The sequence below is a fragment of the Anomaloglossus baeobatrachus genome, chromosome 9 (genome assembly GCF_048569485.1).
Source record: "Anomaloglossus baeobatrachus isolate aAnoBae1 chromosome 9, aAnoBae1.hap1, whole genome shotgun sequence".
Classification (NCBI taxonomy): Eukaryota; Metazoa; Chordata; class Amphibia; order Anura; family Aromobatidae; genus Anomaloglossus; species Anomaloglossus baeobatrachus.
The window spans coordinates 176,310,371-176,328,296 of NC_134361.1; the positions used below are offsets into that span (position 1 = coordinate 176,310,371).

The window sequence follows — 17,926 nt, forward strand, 5'->3', positions numbered from 1 at the left end:
ATCACCCCCAGCTTCAGCATCTCGTCAATCTCCTGGCGCATGTGTTGCTGCACCTCCAGGGAGACCCGATATGCTGAACGCCGGATCGGGGGATGATCCCCAGTGTCCACGTGATGGACAGCCAAGTCAGTCCTTCCGGGCTGGTTGGTAAACAACCCCCGGAAGGGGTGTAGGGTGGCCCACAGCTGGGACCGTTGGTCCTCCAAGAGCTGGTGGCCAACCTCCACATCCTCAATGGATCCGCCTGCCCTAACCTGGGCTAGCATATCCAAGAGGGTTTCCGCTTCTCCCTCCTCGGGCAGGTTGCACACGGGGAGCGCACATGCCTCCCGCTCATGATGTGCCTTCATCATGTTCACATGGAAGGGCTTCCGCCTTCCACGGGCAGGGTCCAGGATGACCAGGTACGTCACAGGGTTGAGCTGCTGGTACACGAGGTATGGGCCTTCCCAGGCTGCCTGAAGCTTGTCCTGTGGTACGGGGACCAGTACCCACACCTTTTGACCCACTTGGTAGGTCCTCTCACAAGCGTTCTGGTCGTACCAACGCTTCTGATCGGCCTGGGCTTGAGCCATATTGTCGTGTACCAGTTGCGTCAAGGCCTGCATTTTGTCCCGGAAGCGCATGACATACTCGATAACCGACACTCCAGGGGTGGCCAAATCCCCTTCCCAAGCCTCTTTCACCAGAGCCAGGGGGCCCCGCACACGTCGCCCGTACAGGAGCTCAAACGGTGAGAATCCTGTTGAGGCCTGTGGAACCTCCCGGTAAGCAAATAACAGGTGTGGGAGATACCGCTCCCAGTCACGCCCATGGGAGTTGACCAACATCTTAAGCATCTGCTTTAAGGTGCCATTGAACCGCTCGCACAGGCCATTAGTCTGTGGATGGTACGGGCTGGCCACCAGATGTCGCACCTGGACTTGCTTACAGAGGGCCTCCATCAGCTGGGACATGAATTGGGTCCCCCGGTCAGTGAGCATTTCCTGGGGAAAACCCACTCGGGAGAAAATCTCCAGCAATGCGGTGGCCACCTTGTCAGCCCGAATGGACGACAAGGCCACTGCTTCTGGGTACCGGGTGGCATAGTCCACTACCGTCAGTATGAAGCGTTTCCCGGAGCTGCTGGGGATGGCCAGCGGGCCGACCAGATCCACAGCCACCCTCCTGAAAGGCTCATCGATGATTGGCAGAGATACCAGTGGGGCTTTGGGGTGTGGTCCCGCCTTCCCCACTCTCTGACAGGTTTCACACGAACGGCAGTAGGCAGCCACATCGGCCCCCATTTTTGGCCAGTAGAAATGCTGGTTTAACCTGGCCTTGGTCTTAGCGATCCCTAGGTGTCCGGCCATCGGAATCTCATGTGCGATCCGCAACAACTCCGTCCGGAACGGATAGGGTACCACCAACTGTCGGTCCCTGGGCCACGCCTCCGGTGAACCCTGCTGGACCGTGGCCCGGTACAGCCGTCCTTGGTCCCAGACCACTCGCTCCGGGTCCGAGTCCGAGGGAGGCTGTGCCGCCTGCTCCTTAAGAGCTTTCAGGCTGTCGTCAGCTTCTAACGCTGCCTGAAACCCCTGACTAGATGTGGCCAGAATCGACGAGACTGTCACATCTTCAGTCAGTACCCCGGGACCTGTGTCCTGGCCTCCACCTGACTCGGCTGCCACTTGGTCAGAAGGGGAAGAGCTATCGGACCTCCGGGAGGCCCCTTGGCTTCCAGCACTCCCACTGCGGGTGACAGCGGCCACAGCCGCTGCGACCGTGGGTCGTGCCTGCTCCTCCTCCGTTCCTGACCAAGTCGCCGGTTCAGGCAGACCTACCTGGCTTCCTGACACCCCGGTTGTGGGGGAACCATGCACCGAGATCTTACCTGGGAGCACTTCCGCTCCTGGACCGGCCCCAATCTCACCTGCCTGTTCCCCTCCTGCAGCAACAGAACCCCGCTGTGAAATCTCTGGGGACCCCACATTTGCTGTGGTAGCCCCCACCCCACACACTGGTCCTCCCCCTGCAGCACCCTGCTCTCTGCTTATCCCTGCAGAGGGCAACAGATCCCAGCTCACAGGCTGATTACTTGTAGAGGCATTGTCACACCTTTCTCTGACCCCCTCCCCTGTCACAGCTGCAGCTGTGTGTGTGTCTATGGTGTCTATGCAAGCAGAAATATCAGAGTTCACTCCCTCCTCCCTTACATCATTCATAGATAACACATTAACATTGTCCGGAGGCATGTCAGTACTGGCTGAAGGTTCAGCCCTTGGTTGGGGCCCAAACTGGGAGGTTATCTGCCCCAAATCTGTCCCAAGTAGCACGTTTGCAGGGATCCGATCAGTTACCCCCACCTCCCTCACCCCTCGCCCTGCGCCCCAGTCCACATAAATGTCAGCAACAGGCAGCGCCGGGTCAGTGCCTCCAATCCCGGAGACAGCGAGGGTTTTTCCAGGGATCAAGTCTTAGGGGGACACCATCTCAGGCCGCACCAGAGTCACCTCCGAGGCGCTGTCTCGCAGTCCTATGGTCACAGACCGGCCGACGGTGACAGGTTGGAAGCTGTCCAGGGACCTACCACCACCCCCACCCACACAATACACCTTGGGCGGCCCTTGGGACGGGGACGGAGCCGGGGCCTTGGGACGCTGAGGGCACATGGCCTTGAAGTGTCCAGGTAGGTTGCACTGGTGGCACCGTCTTGGTTCCGCCACGGGCCTGGAGAGGGGAGTTGAGGGGGACACCCCCTGCAGTCTAGGGGCAGGTGGGGCAGTCGCAGAGTTCATCTTACCCCCTCTCCAGGTGCTGCTGGTGGCTGCTCTCCTGGCTTCAGGAGCCCGATTGTTGGTGTAGTCATCGGCCAGGGCAGCTGTAGCCGTGGACCCCTTTGGCTTCTGGTCTCGGATGAACTGGCGGAGATCCTCAGGGCAGTTCCACAAGAGTTGCTCCGTGATGACCAAGTCCAGGATCTCTGGTCCGGTGGAAAGCTGCAGGCCTTGGGTCCAGTGGTCGGCAGCTCGGGCAAGTGCCCGCCGGTGGTCAGCCCAGGAGTCCTTTGGTCCCTTCTGCAGGGTCCGGAACTTCTTGCGGTAGGACTCCGGAGTGAGGTTGTACTGTTGGATCAGGGCCCGCTTGATGGTGTCGTAGCCCTGATCTGCCTCAGCAGGCAAGTCCCCAAGGATTTCCAGGGCCTTACCCCTTAAACGGGGGGTCAGGTATTTGGCCCACTGGTCCTTGTCCAGATGGTGCTGCAAGCAAGTCCGTTCAAAAGCAGTCAAGAAAGAGTCCAAGTCTCCATCCTTCTCCAGCACTGGGAAGTCCTCAACACGGACCTTTGGAAGTTTGGTGTCTCGAAGGTCACATGTGGCTGATGAGGGCCGGAGCTGAACTAGCTGCAGCTGGTAGTCACGGTCTGCCTGTCGCTCTCGCTCTTCACGCGCTGCCTGCCGCTCTCGCTCCGCAGCCTCACGCTCTGCGTGCCGCTCTGCCCTGCGCTCTGCCAGGAGTTCCTTGTAGCCCTTCTGGTCTCCAGCCTGGAGAAGGGCCATAGCCATTTGAAGAAGGCTATCCGAGCCTCCCAGGCTCGGTGGAATGGCACGTGGTGATCTGCGGCACGCTGCAGAGCTAGGCGATTCACTGTCCCTTTCAGAGCGGAGGGCTGGCATCTGGCTCGTTGAGGAACCTTGGGTGAGCTCCTCCTCATCTTGTCCAGCAGTGCCAGGTTGCGCAATGTCCTCGGCAGAACGGTTTTCTGGCGTCGAGCTCCTGGAGGACTCGTGGGCAACCTCCTCATTACTGTCCACAGCACCGTCCTCCCTCTCTTCGGCTCCTGCCTTAGCATTGGCCAGTTGCATAGCTCTGCTCCTGGTGCCATCAGCCATTCTTGCAGACTTTTGGTCACTGACACAGAACTGACACCTGATGCCTCCACACACCTTACAGTATCTGCACTCTGACACTCTAGTGTTGAGCTAGTCTGAAGACCCCAGCAGCCACAGCTGCTGCAGGCAGTCTTTAGTGTCTGGGAGTATGGGTCTCACACTCACACACACTATTATCTCGATCCCACCGCTATGCCACCAATATGTCACAAACCACCGGGGGGGTCACTCAGAAATCCCCCGCGCTGGCTACCAGTACGTCACAATCGGGGGGTAACAAGTGGGGGTCACCCCTCCTTTATACCTCCCGACCGACAGACAGAGCACGTGACGCGCTCTCTAGCGCCCCTCTTATAGTCAGGCCAATTATGGAATTGCCCGACAATAAGCAAGGAGGCCGCTATACTACTTATGCCGATTATTGAAGGGTCCCCGGTGAGAGTAGGGTATATATTCCCCCGACCTCCGCGGGCGGAATATATAATATCTTCCCGAATCTCACTGGCCTCCCCACAATAATCCTTGGCACAACTCGCTGCCACCAACCGCTTCACGGTAACTATTAGCCGAACACACAGACGTGGGATTCAAGATCGAGATAACAGAACAGCCCAAGATTAATTATATAATTTAATCAGCCTAAAGCACACTAGAACTACAATATATACAATAGGGAATCTACAGAATATACATATGTCAGAGTACAGTTACAGATAAAGCATGTTTTACAAACAGGTATGCAATTCAATCAGTTACCTTGTGCGTCTGGCCACAGGGGGGCGCTGTAGACCAGGTTTCCAGGAACTCCCACAGATGTTTCCTACACGTGACCCCCAGCGAAAGAACACTGGAAAATGGCCGAAGTAGGGTTATCAACCTGGGCACATCCAGGTCCCCTCCTACCTTAGTGACCTCACAGGGAGCACTGCTCCACCCCTGGCTTGAGTTATGGACAATATCCCAACATGGAATATGGGCCATAACTTTGCCTGGGAGCGTCGTAGGCGGACGCCAATGCTCTCATTGTGACAGTTATGAATTTAGCTACAGAACGAGGGGACTCATGACCTGTCTGCCAGTTCCCCATTGGCTGATATCACGCCTGGGGCATTTCCCAATGTCCTGCTCCCATAAAAAGGGTGTGCCGGCATCGTCTGCATGCGGAGACACCATTTTTATGGTTGCCATATTTATCGGAAATATGGCTTGCGAGATATGAACCATTTTTTACTGGAGTCGTTCTGTCTGGCTATTTCCATAGCCTTGCTAACTAGCTAGCAGCTCCTACTACAGGGTGACGGCAGGGAGTCATCCTGTGTCCATTGTTCCCACACCACCTCATCTCCATATCACAGGACATGGCCATGGAGGTGTAAGTGGAACACTGAGAACAAGAAGGGAGGGGGCACTGCCAGGGAGTGATGAGGGATTATGACTGGAGTCATAATTCATCTTCATATCCCGGGATTTGCCTCACAGGCACTGACACTTTTTTAGTACAAAATCTGATATATGAGGGTATATGTACCGGCACATATTGGGACGGATTTGTTTTTTTTCTCTACCTCCACATATATATGTATATATGTGTGTGTATACACAGTATATATATATATATATATATATATATATATATATATATATATATATATATACAGTTAGGTCCAGAAATATTTGGACAGTGACACAAGTTTTGTTATTTTAGCTGTTTACAAAAACATGTTCAGAAATACAATTATATATATAATATGGGCTGAAAGTGCACACTCCCAGCTGCAATATGAGAGTTTTCACATCCAAATCGGAGAAAGGGTTTAGGAATCATAGCTCTGTAATGCATAGCCTCCTCTTTTTCAAGGGACCAAAAGTAATTGGACAAGGGACTCTAAGGGCTGCAATTAACTCTGAAGGCGTCTCCCTCGTTAACCTGTAATCAATGAAGTAGTTAAAAGGTCTGGGGTTGATTACAGGTGTGTGGTTTTGCATTTGGAAGCTGTTGCTGTGACCAGACAACATGCGGTCTAAGGAACTCTCAATTGAGGTGAAGCAGAACATCCTGAGGCTGAAAAAAAAGAAAAAATCCATCAGAGAGATAGCAGACATGCTTGGAGTAGCAAAATCAACAGTCGGGTACATTCTGAGAAAAAAGGAATTGACTGGTGAGCTTGGGAACTCAAAAAGGCCTGGGCGTCCACGGATGACAACAGTGGTGGATGATCGCCGCATACTTTCTTTGGTGAAGAAGAACCCGTTCACAACATCAACTGAAGTCCAGAACACTCTCAGTGAAGTAGGTGTATCTGTCTCTAAGTCAACAGTAAAGAGAAGACTCCATGAAAGTAAATACAAAGGGTTCACATCTAGATGCAAACCATTCATCAATTCCAAAAATAGACAGGCCAGAGTTAAATTTGCTGAAAAACACCTCATGAAGCCAGCTCAGTTCTGGAAAAGTATTCTATGGACAGATGAGACAAAGATCAACCTGTACCAGAATGATGGGAAGAAAAAAGTTTGGAGAAGAAAGGGAACGGCACATGATCCAAGGCACACCACATCCTCTGTAAAACATGGTGGAGACAACGTGATGGCATGGGCATGCATGGCTTTCAATGGCACTGGGTCACTTGTGTTTATTGATGACATAACAGCAGACAAGAGTAGCCGGATGAATTCTGAAGTGTACCGGGATATACTTTCAGCCCAGATTCAGCCAAATGCCGCAAAGTTGATCGGACGGCGCTTCATAGTACAGATGGACAATGACCCCAAGCATACAGCCAAAGCTACCCAGGAGTTCATGAGTGCAAAAAAGTGGAACATTCTGCAATGGCCAAGTCAATCACCAGATCTTAACCCAATTGAGCATGCATTTCACTTGCTCAAATCCAGACTTAAGACGGAAAGACCCACAAACAAGCAAGACCTGAAGGCTGCGGCTGTAAAGGCCTGGCAAAGCATTAAGAAGGAGGAAACCCAGCGTTTGGTGATGTCCATGGGTTCCAGACTTAAGGCAGTGATTGCCTCCAAAGGATTCGCAATAAAATATTGAAAATAAAAATATTTTGTTTGGGTTTGGTTTATTTGTCCAATTACTTTTGACCTCCTAAAATGTGGAGTGTTTGTAAAGAAATGTGTACAATTCCTACAATTTCTATCAGATATTTTTGCTCAAACCTTCAAATTAAACGTTACAATCTGCACTTGAATTCTGTTGTAGAGGTTTCATTTCAAATCCAATGTGGTGGCATGCAGAGCCCAACTCGCGAAAATTGTGTCACTGTTCAAATATTTCTGGACCTAACTGTATACATACTGGATGCTAGGTTCCCTTTCATCTTTCTGATGTTGGGAACATACTATAGGCAGGACTACCTAGGGTAAGCTAGGGCCAGCTGAAGGTAAGCGGGGGTGCCATAGCTTACATGCTTTATCTAGGGTGCCAACCTCTGCAGTCAAATCAAAAACGTTTGTGGAGCCTCTGTTAGGAGTCTCTACACAGAAAATAGCCAGATATCCCGGAAGGACCTAACCAAGGAGTGGCTCTTTTTAGGAGACCACCATAACCACCATATGAAGTGGCCCTTTTAGTCAATATCCAACTCTTTGACAAGTTAAAACGACAGCGACACGGCTGATGGAGGAGGCTTTTCTGTTAGACTGAGGCATTATTGCATAATTTAAGTTTTGTTTATCTGAGGAGCCACGCGGTTTCTAGGCTCATTCTCTACAATATGACTGCGATTTGAAAACCTTATTACTAGTTATATATATATATATATATATATATATATATATATATATACAGAGAAAGAACTTGATTTACATACATGTGCTTATTTGATGTATCCTGTTATTAGCCATATAAGAAGTGATATATTCTCTCTGTATTGATTTCTAACTGTTTAATAAAAAAAGATTGATTTAAAAAAAATAAATAATATATATATATATATATATATATATGTATAAGCTTTCACCCATTGTCAAATTTGTATCTACTAGATCTAATTAAAGGGAACCTGTCACCAGATTTGGTGACTATAACCTGTGGCCACCACCACTGAGCTCTTATATACAGCATTCTAGAATACTTTTAGAATACTTTATATAAGAGCCCAGGCCGCTATGTAGAGCGTATAAAACACTTTTATTATGCTCACCTAGGGAGCGGTCTGGTCCAATGGGTGTCACTGGTCTCCAGTCCGGCATCTTCTCTATGCTGCAATCTCCATCCTCCTTCTATCCAGTCCTGGTTGGCATTGCGCCCCTGCGTAGGCGCACTTTAATCTGCCCTGCTAATCAAAGTACTGTAATGCACAGGTGTGAGAAAAGTTTAAAGACCGCCTGCGCATGCTCACTACAATATTTTGATCTGCCCTCAGTCGGGCAACTCAAACTGCGTCTACGCCAGGACCTCACCGCCAGATAGTGTGGATGACGTAGGACACACCATGAACACGGGCCTCAGAAGAAGGAGGAAAGGAGACGCCAGACCAGAGAGCAGCGGCACTCATTGGACTGGACCCCCCCAATGGTGAGTATAATAAAGGTGTGTTTTACAATATACAGAACGGGCTGTATACAGTAGTCTGGAATGCTGTATATAAAAACTCACTGGTGGTGGCAGCAGATCATAAGGGAAAAACCTGGTGACAGATTCCCATTAAAAAAAAAATGTTGATCACAAAGTATAATACATTTAGGTACTGACTTTTGTTTTATGAAGAAGGAGGAGTTTCCAGCTCCGTAGTCCCACATGACTTCCACAGCTGCAATGAAATATGTCCGCAGTTGTCCTTGAGAACTACGAGGGTCTTTTTCCGAAAATTCTCCATACATATCAATGTCGTCCAAACCAGAACTGTTGTAATCATAATCATAATAGTCAGTGTGAGCACCCGTGGTCTTAGGAAGCTCAGATTCATTCTGTAATTGATTGCCTGAAAGATTGGTTTCCTCCTCTTCATCTCCAGGTAATTTATTTATAGAGTGAAATTTGTTCTCTTTTTTTATTCCCGCCATTTCTTTTTTGACACTTTTACCGTGCATTGCTATAACCGGATCTGATGAGTCTATAAAAGGTCTAAGATCATCGTCTTCATGATCACCACTTTTTAGATTTTGCAACTGTCCAGAACTTTGCTTTTTACCGGATATGCTCCGTGGTCCAAAGGGATACATTCTGTGATGGGCGTCCAAAGAATAATCATACGCTGGAGAATCTTCTTGAGATTCTTTAAGATCATCATCATGATCATAATCATAGTAATCCTCTTGGATATTTTCACAGTGCGAAACTTTCAATGTTGCTCTCATACTTAAATCTGCCAGTGATGATTTAGATGTCACCGGCCAATACCCTGCATTGATAAAAAAAAAAAAAAAAAATGTTTTTAAAAATAGGTCAATATGCAGGCTAATAATAAAAAAGCATAACAATATGTCCACTTTATGTTGGCATAATTTTTTAAATATCTTTTTAAGTCATTGAAACTGTTTGCATTTTGATACCAGTGCTAACACAGATCTATACACATTCATGCCAGCAGGGCTATTGTCTTTTGACAAGGGAGGTTGTGTAGTTCTCATGGACTGCTGAAGAAACCGGATACCTTGATTGGTTAATATGTGATTTATCATATATTGCCTAATCCTGCTTATGGAAAATAAAGTAAACTAAGGTCTAACTCAAAAATATTACCCCTGATCTGCCCGGTTCTTGTACAGACTAGAAGTCCCAGGTGTGCCATCACTAAAGGTGCCTGCGCAGACTAAAACAACCCTAACTGGATGACTAAGAAGAACCACTCGAACCTTTGCTTTTTAAGCAGCCATTGAGGGTATCATATAAAAATCTGGGTGAAGGCACACAGTAAAAAAACATGGAAAACCAACAATAACAGTGTTCCAGGAAAAGTACTTGGTAGACAGGTTGTAATTCCAAGCAGGGTCCACTTCAGAAATATCACCAGCCGGGAAATACAAGCCCAGGGCAGCTGTATATAATTACATTATAGGGTTATAGGTGATAGAGTGAATTACAGCATTGGAAACACTTGTTGGCAGAAAGGCAATGAATACACAAACAAAGTGTTCAGAACCAGGACACCAACCAAACCTGACTGTGGCTCAGTGGAGAGAGAAATGTACCACAGCACAGGAGACTGCCTGATCAAATCCAAGGCATGACACTGCTATTTAAAAGGAAACTATTACCATGTTTTTGCTTCCACATCTAAAAGCAGCATGATGTAAGGGAATAGACTCTGATTGCAGTGATTTATCACTTACTGGGCAGCTTTCTGTAGTTTTTATAAAATCACTGTTTTAGCTGTTGCAGAATTACCAGTTCTCTTAATGCTGAGTTCTATATAACCCCATGCAAACCACTTATTGGCAGCTTTCTCTGTACACTGTGCATAGGCAGAAACTTCCCAATCAGTGGTTAGAGGTAGGTTTATACAGCGCTCATGATTAAAAAAGAGGACTATATGACAGCAGGTATATTAGTCCTCTATTGATAAATGAATCTCCTGCTGATGAAACAGGGACTTTTTTTATTTACTTTATGCTCACCTATATATCGCTATTAATTGCACAGCACTTTACAGATGTGATCATCCCTGTCCCCATTGGGGCTCACAATCTAAATTCCCTACTGGTATGTCTTTGGAGTGTGGGAAGAAACTGGAGAAAACCCACGCAAACATGGGGAGAACATTCAATCTCCTTGCAGATGTTGTCCTTGGTGGGGTTTGAACTCAGGACCCCACTGAGCTACCATGCCGCCCAACTTTATCAAAACTACAGCAAGTAGCCCATTAAGTGACACATGCATAACTGGATTTAGGGTTTTTGTCTCTACATTATGGCGCTCTCAGATTAGAGGGCAAAAACTTTATATTTTTTACAAACAGGACAAAAAATTGCCCTATTTTTATGGACTGTCCTGGAATTTTTGGACAGTTGGCAACCCTGAGTGGAGGTCAACCTCTCTCCATACAGGTCAAGAGCAAAAGGAAGGTACGGTAAGTCCGGCCCTGCATGCCACTGATTTCCAATCCAATGACCAGTTACTAACCTGATTTCTCCATGATCATGACAATGGTCTTTCCATTCATTGGAAATAGCGTCAGGGTTTCTTCATAGCTTGAGTCTACAAAAAATGTATTGCCTCCAAAGTAAACTGATAGGAGCTCTGTGTAGTGAACCAGATTCAAGACATGCAACACGCTGACCTCATTCTGGCAAATAGGGAACTGGAGAGAACTGACAAAACCGTTTATAGCTAGGGAGGCAAAAAAAAATGGTTAGTATAGCATGAATAAAAAAAAGAAATACCAGTATTAATTGTACACGCTGATTTTAGATATCTCTTTATTCTTATAATTCTATATGATGATATATAGACGATATATGAGTATTGCTCCGAAAAAGTCATGGTTTTCTGCATTTTCCATGTATTTCGCAAATGATATAATTATTGTCTGTGCATCAGGAATAGTCACAATTTTTATTTTCAAGGCATATCTTTAAATTGAAACCTTTTGGGGGAATTTGAGGTCTGAAAATAGAAATCTGTTAAACCTCGGATCCCCAGGTCTGCTGAACTGACTCAGAGACAGGGTCACAAGCCATATTCTGCTCTAAGAGAGGGTCGCGAGCCACATTCTGCTCTGAGAGAGGGTTGCGAGCCAGATTCTGCTCTGAGAGAGGGTCACGAGCCACATTCAGCTCTAAGAGGCAGTCGCAAGCCAAAGTCTGCTTTGAGAGAGAGTTGTGAGCCACATTTTGCTCTGAGCGAGGGTCACGACCCACATTCTGCTCTGAGAGAGGGTGGCAAGCCAAATTCAGCTCTGAGAGAGGGTCGTGAGCCATATCCCTCTGTGAGAGAGCGTTGCGAGCCACATTCTGCTCTGAGAGAGGGTTGCGTGCCATATTCTGCTCTGAGAGAAGGTTGCAAGCCAGATTCTGCTCTGAGAGAGGGTCGTAAGCCTCATTCTGCTTTGAGGCAGGGTCACGACCCACATTCTGCTCTGAGAGAGGATCGCGAGACACATTCTGCTCTGAGAGAGGGTCACTGTCCACATTCTGCTCTGAGAGAGGGTCGTGAGCCACATTCTGCTCTGAGAGTGGGTTGCAAGCCACATTCTGCTCTGAGAGAGGGTCGCGAGCCATATTCAGCTGTAAGAGACAGTCGTGAGCCAAAGACTGCTCTGAGAGAAGGTTGTGAGCCACATTCTGCTCTGCGGCAGGGTCACAACCCAATTCTGCTCTGAGAGAGGGTCGTGAGCCACATTCTGCTCTCAGAGTGGGTTGCAAGCCACATTCTGCTCTGAGAGAGGGTAGCGAGCCATATTCAGCTCTAACAGACAGTCGTGAGCCAAAGTCTGCTCTGAGAGAAGGTTGTGAGCCACATTCTGCTTTGAGGCAGGGTCACAACCCAATTCTGCTCTGAGAGAGGGTTGCGAGCCACATTCTGCTCTGAGAGAGGGTCACCGGTCACATTCTGCTCTGAGAGAGGGTCGCAAGCCACATTCAGCTCTGAGAGAGGGTTGAGAGCCACATTAAACTCTGAGAGAGGGTGGCAAGCCACATTCTGCTCTGAAAGAGGGTCGTGAGCCACATTCTGCTCTGAGAGTGGGTTGCAAGCCACATTCTGCTCTGAGAGAGGGTCGCGAGCCATATTCAGCTCTAAGAGACAGTCGTGAGCCAAAGTCTGCTCTGATAGAAGATTGTGAGCCACATTCTGCTCTGAGGCACGGTCATGACCCACATTCTGCTCTGCGAGAGGGTTGCAAACCACATTCAGCTCTGAGAGAGGGTCGCGAGCCACATTCTGCTCTGAGGGTCAGCGGCCACATTCTGCTCTGAGAGAGGGTCGTGAGCCACATTCTACTCTGAGAGAGGGTCGTGAGCCACATTCTGCTCTGAGAGTAAGTTGCAAGCCACATTCTGCTCTGAGAAAGGGTCATAACCCTACTCTGAGAGAGGGTTGTGAGCCTCATTCTGCCCTGAGAGAGGATCGTGAGACACATTCTGCTCTGAGAGAGGGTCGTGAGACACATTTTGCTCTGAGAGAGGGCTGTCGGCCACATTCTGCTCTGAGAGAGGGTTACCAGCCAGATTCTCATCTGAGAGAGGGTCGGGAGCCATATTCTGCTCTGAAAGAGGGTCGCGAGCCACATTCTGCTCTGACAGAGGGTTGAGAGCCACATTCAACTCTAAGAGAAGGTGGCAAGCCACATCCTGCTCTGAAAGAGGGTCGCAAGCCACATTCTGCTCTGAAAGAGGGTTGCGAGACACATTCTGCTTTGATACAGGGTCAAAAGCCACATTCAGCTCTGAGAGAGAATCGCGAGCCACAATCTGCGCTAAGAAAGGGTTTGAGAGGCACATTCAACTCTTAGAGGGAGTCGTGAGCCACATCTCGCTTCTACACTCCTTACAGTAGACACCCAGATACCCATTACTGGGATAATGACAGCCAAAGTTTTTCCACAGCGATCACAGTGAGGCAGTATACCAAGACCCATGAATTCCTACCCTACCCACATTTAGATCTGCTCTTCTATGTAGAGCTACCCAGAAAAATCACCATCTGGAGACCTGCTCTCCATAGCAGTTTATTAGACCTGGTGTACTGCTAATGCATTAAGATGGCAGACAGCCACACAAAACGGACCTGCAAGCCACATAAGGCTTCTAAGCCACAGGTTGGGGTCTCCTGCTATAGATAAACTGTGGCTCTAGACATTGGACGGTTATAACATCACGGTATACTTACTATACTGCAAACTTTCTCTTGGTGAAATTACACTTGTGGTTGTGTTTTCTGAACTTCGGATGTTTTGATCGCGATACCAGCTAAGCATTTCATCAAATACAGTAAAGAAAAGAATATGTTCTTTATCTGTGACAATCTAAAATGAAAAATTGTGATTATATTACTGATACACATTCTATTCTGCACATTCTCCTACTGATCCCTACCAGTTAGACATCCTATTAATATGCCAGCAATGTAAGATGTTGGATGACCCCTTTAACTATCCAAGGCTGCTTTCAGTAATTACTGCATGCAGAAATACATATTGTTAATCTATAGTCTAGTCTTGTTTTGAAAGAGGCCAAATTGAGAAAAGCATCCAAAAAAATCCCAAGGCTGCTTGTACAGTATAGTAAAAAAATAAGTACACCCCCAACATATTTGTTAAGATTTTATTATATCGGACAAAACTGAGGATATGACACTCATACAATGTACAGTAGTCAGTGTCCAGCTTGTATAAATAAATATATATATATATATATATATATATATATATACTGTATACACACACACATATACAGTGCCTACAAGTAGTCTTCAACCCCCTGCAGATTTAGCAGGTTTGATAAGATGCAAATAAGTTAGAGCCTGCAAACTTCAAACAAGAGCAGGATTTATTAACAGATGCATAAATCTTACAAACCAACAAGTTATGTTGCTCAGTTAAATTTTAAGAAATTTTCAACATAAAAGTGTGGGTCAATTATTATTCAACCCCTAGGTTTAATATTTTGTGGAATAACCCTTGTTTGCAATTACAGCTAATAATAGTCTTTTGTAAGACCTGATCTGGCCGGCACAGGTCTCTGGAGTTATCTTGGCCCACTCCTCCATGCAGATCTTCTCCAAGTTATCTAGGTTCTTTGGGTGTCTCATGTGGACTTTAATCTTGAGCTCCTTCCACAAGTTTTCAATTAAGTTAAGGTCAGGAGACTGACTAGGCCACTGCAACACCTTGATTTTTTCCCTCTTGAACCAGGCTTTGGTTTTCTTGGCTGTGTGCTTTGGGTCGTTGTCTTGTTGGAAGATGAAATGACGACCCATCTTAAGATCCTTGATGGAGGAGCGCAGGTTCTTGGCCAAAATCTCCAGGTAGGCCGTGCTATCCATCTTCCCATGGATGCGGACCAGATGGCCAGGCCCCTTGGCTGAGAAACAGCCCCACAGCATGATGCTGCCACCACCATGCTTGACTGTAGGGATGGTATTCTTGGGGTCGTATGCAGTGCCATCCAGTCTCCAAACGTCACGTGTGTGGTTGGCACCAAAGATCTCGATCTTGGTCTCATCAGACCAGAGAACCTTGAACCAGTCTGTCTCAGAGTCCTCCAAGTGATCATGAGCAAACTGTAGACGAGCCTTGACATGATGCTTTGAAAGTAAAGGTACCTTACGGGCTCGTCTGGAACGGAGACCATTGCGGTGGAGTACATTACTTATGGTATTGACTGAAACCAATGTCCCCACTGCCATGAGATCTTCCCGGAGCTCCTTCCTTGTTGTCCTTGGGTTAGCCTTGACTCTTTGGTCAAGCCTGGCCTCGGCACGGGTGGAAACTTTCAAAGGCTGTCCAGGCCGTGGAAGGCTAACAGTAGTTCCATAAGCCTTCCACTTCCGGATGATGATCCCAACAGTGGAGACAGGTAGGCCCAACTCCTTGGAAAGGGTTTTGTACCCCTTGCCAGCCTTGTGACCCTCCACGATCTTGTCTCTGATGGCCTTGGAATGCTCCTTTGTCTTTCCCATGTTGACCAAGTATGAGTGCTGTTCACAAGTTTGGGGAGGGTCTTAATTAGTCAGAAAAGGCTGGAAAAAGAGATAATTAATCCAAACATGTGAAGCTCATTGTTCTTTGTGCCTGAAATACTTCTTAATACTTTAGGGGAACCAAACAGAATTCTTGTGGTTTGAGGGGTTGAATAATAAATGACCCTCTGAATAAACTTTTCACAATTTAACAAAAAAAGAAATAACATTCTTTTTTGCTGCAGTGCATTTCACACTTCCAGGCTGATCTACAGTCCAAATGTCACAATGCCAAGTTAATTCCGAATGTGTAAACCTGCTAAATCTGCAGGGGGTTTAATACTACTTGTAGGCACTGTATATATATATATATATATATATATGTATATATATATATATATATACAGTATGTATATTTCTGCCCTACTTAGTGAAAAGGCTGCAGAGTACATGGTGTAGCTCATAAGTACCTGATTTCCCCCTTGATCCAAAGTTTGTTTAGAGCAGATTAGAAGTGGTCCAATAAGGCCCGATGCCAAATCTCTCTGTGGATTGTGGAAACTGCCATAGAATCTTGTAAGACACCGAGGATCAGAAGATGCAGGGCTATCATATTTTGTCACGGGCCATATATATGTGATGGACTGATTTGGCTGGATAGGATAATCCTTCAGTTGTTCTCCTGAAAAAAAAATGTAAAATGTATTGATTATCCCAGCTATTAAACTGATGTTGTGATAACACAGGCAAAGCATCTATGACAACCAGATTTCATAGGTGTAGTAAGTTCTTCTTGTCTAAACCAAGAAGCAAGCTAAACAGAAATACTGAGCTCAGTTATTATAATGATTGTTCTTTAAAGTCCTTTTGCCTAGATAGTACAACAAAATGTTATTTAAATAAGTATTCTCATGTTATTAAATTGGTTGGACAATGTAAAAAATAAGCAAATTTGCAGTTGACTTGCTTTTTCTATTTCCTTTTATTCTCCTGCTGTGAGAGCTTTTCTTTTACATAGTGTTCAGCTTCTTTCCAAAGAACTCAGTCACGAATGCCTGGCCTGATATACGTGTCGCGGGCGGGGAGGACGCCACTGCGCTGCGCTCGCTAACGCTCGGGTCTGGCGCTACTGCGATGGCTGCTCGGTGGCTCGAGCGGTGGGCCGGATCCGGGGACTCGAGCGGCGCTCCTCGCCCGTGAGTGAAAGGGGTGGTTGGTTTGGGGAATTTAGTCCGTGACGCCACCCATGGGTCGTGGTGAAGATAGGCACCACCGCTGTTGATAACGGGGATCCCGGGAGCGATGGTAAGGAGCAGCTGGGATGTTGTTTTCCCCCTCCGTGGGTAGGGGTCGGTAGTCCCGGGGCCCGATGATGTTGCGACGGGGAGGCAGGGCTGGTGAGGTGCAGGGTTGCAGGGACAGCGCGGCGCGGTGCCGGATGGCACGGGTGTACTCACTCAGCAAGAAAGGTACAAAGTCCTCGGTAAACCAAACGGCTGAATGGACGGGTCCCGCAGCCGGCTGCAGTGTTTCTCCCCGGACAGGTGATGGCAGCTGTCTTTCCCTGCACCTTGATGTTCTTCTGCTGACTACTATGGATTCCCAACGGTAGTCCGCTCCCCGGTGTATGGGTACCGGAGGAGCCCGTTTGCCCGCAGGCGCTGGCCCTTAGGTCTCTAGCCTTAGGCGGTAGCTGTATACCCTCACGGTGTGGGCTGTTGCCTTCAATCGGGACTTTTGCTGTCGTGAAACCCCTGGGGTTCCAGTCACATTCGGATCTGACTATTGTCGGCGGCTCCAAGCCTGGTCGGGGTCCGATGGCCCTGCCTGTGTGTGCTGGCTTCACTTCGCTCCCCGGTCAGTACAGGCGGGCTGTCGCCCGTCCCCGGTCCTACGGTTCCGCGTTGCTCCACCACTCCTGCAGACGGCCACCACCGTCTGCCAAACTTGCTGTCAGTGCCTGGGCCACAAACCCAGACACCCAAGTGCTCACTCCTCTCACTTCAAACTCCTCCACTAAACTGTCACTTTTCCCGCCTCCAGGCCTGTGAACTCCTCGGTGGGTGGGGCCAAACGTTTAGCTCCGCCCCACCTGGTGTGGACATCAGACACTGGACGGAGGCAACAAGGATTTTTGTTTGGCTGGTGTCCCTGTCTAGTGTGGGGTTGGGGTTGTTTGTATGTTATCTTAGATGACTTGGCTAGGCCAGGGCGCCACATACGCAGTAGTTATATTCCAGGTGAGGAGTTAAGTCCTGATATTCCAGTCACGTAAGGGTACCTTCACACTTTAGCGATGCAGCAGCGATCCGACCAGCGATCTGACCTGGTCAGGATCGCTGCTGCATCGCTACATGGTCGCTGGTGAGTTGTCAAACAGGCAGATCTCACCAGCGACCAGTGACCAGCCCCCAGCCAGCAGCGACGTGCAAGCGACGCTGGGCTTGCACGGAGCCGGCGTCTGGAAGCTGCG

The 17,926-nt window shown here is 48.0% G+C and overlaps 1 protein-coding gene across 6 annotated transcripts in view; it reads right to left on the bottom strand.

Moving 5' to 3' along the window:
• Positions 1-17,926, bottom strand: part of F8 (coagulation factor VIII) — a 216,063-nt gene that overhangs the window by 135,148 nt on the left and 62,989 nt on the right. For all 6 annotated transcript variants that reach the window (XR_012725311.1, XR_012725310.1, XM_075324077.1 and 3 more), the window contains exons 11-14: positions 15,924-16,135; positions 13,663-13,798; positions 10,957-11,163; positions 8,587-9,235 (exon numbers count right to left, since the gene is read on the bottom strand). Coding sequence is in view for 4 of the 6 variants with exons in the window: in XM_075324077.1 (XP_075180192.1) it covers positions 8,587-9,235; positions 10,957-11,163; positions 13,663-13,798; positions 15,924-16,135 (1,204 nt within the window). In the remaining 2 variants the exon portion in view is untranslated. The remainder of the gene's footprint in view (positions 1-8,586; positions 9,236-10,956; positions 11,164-13,662; positions 13,799-15,923; positions 16,136-17,926) is intronic.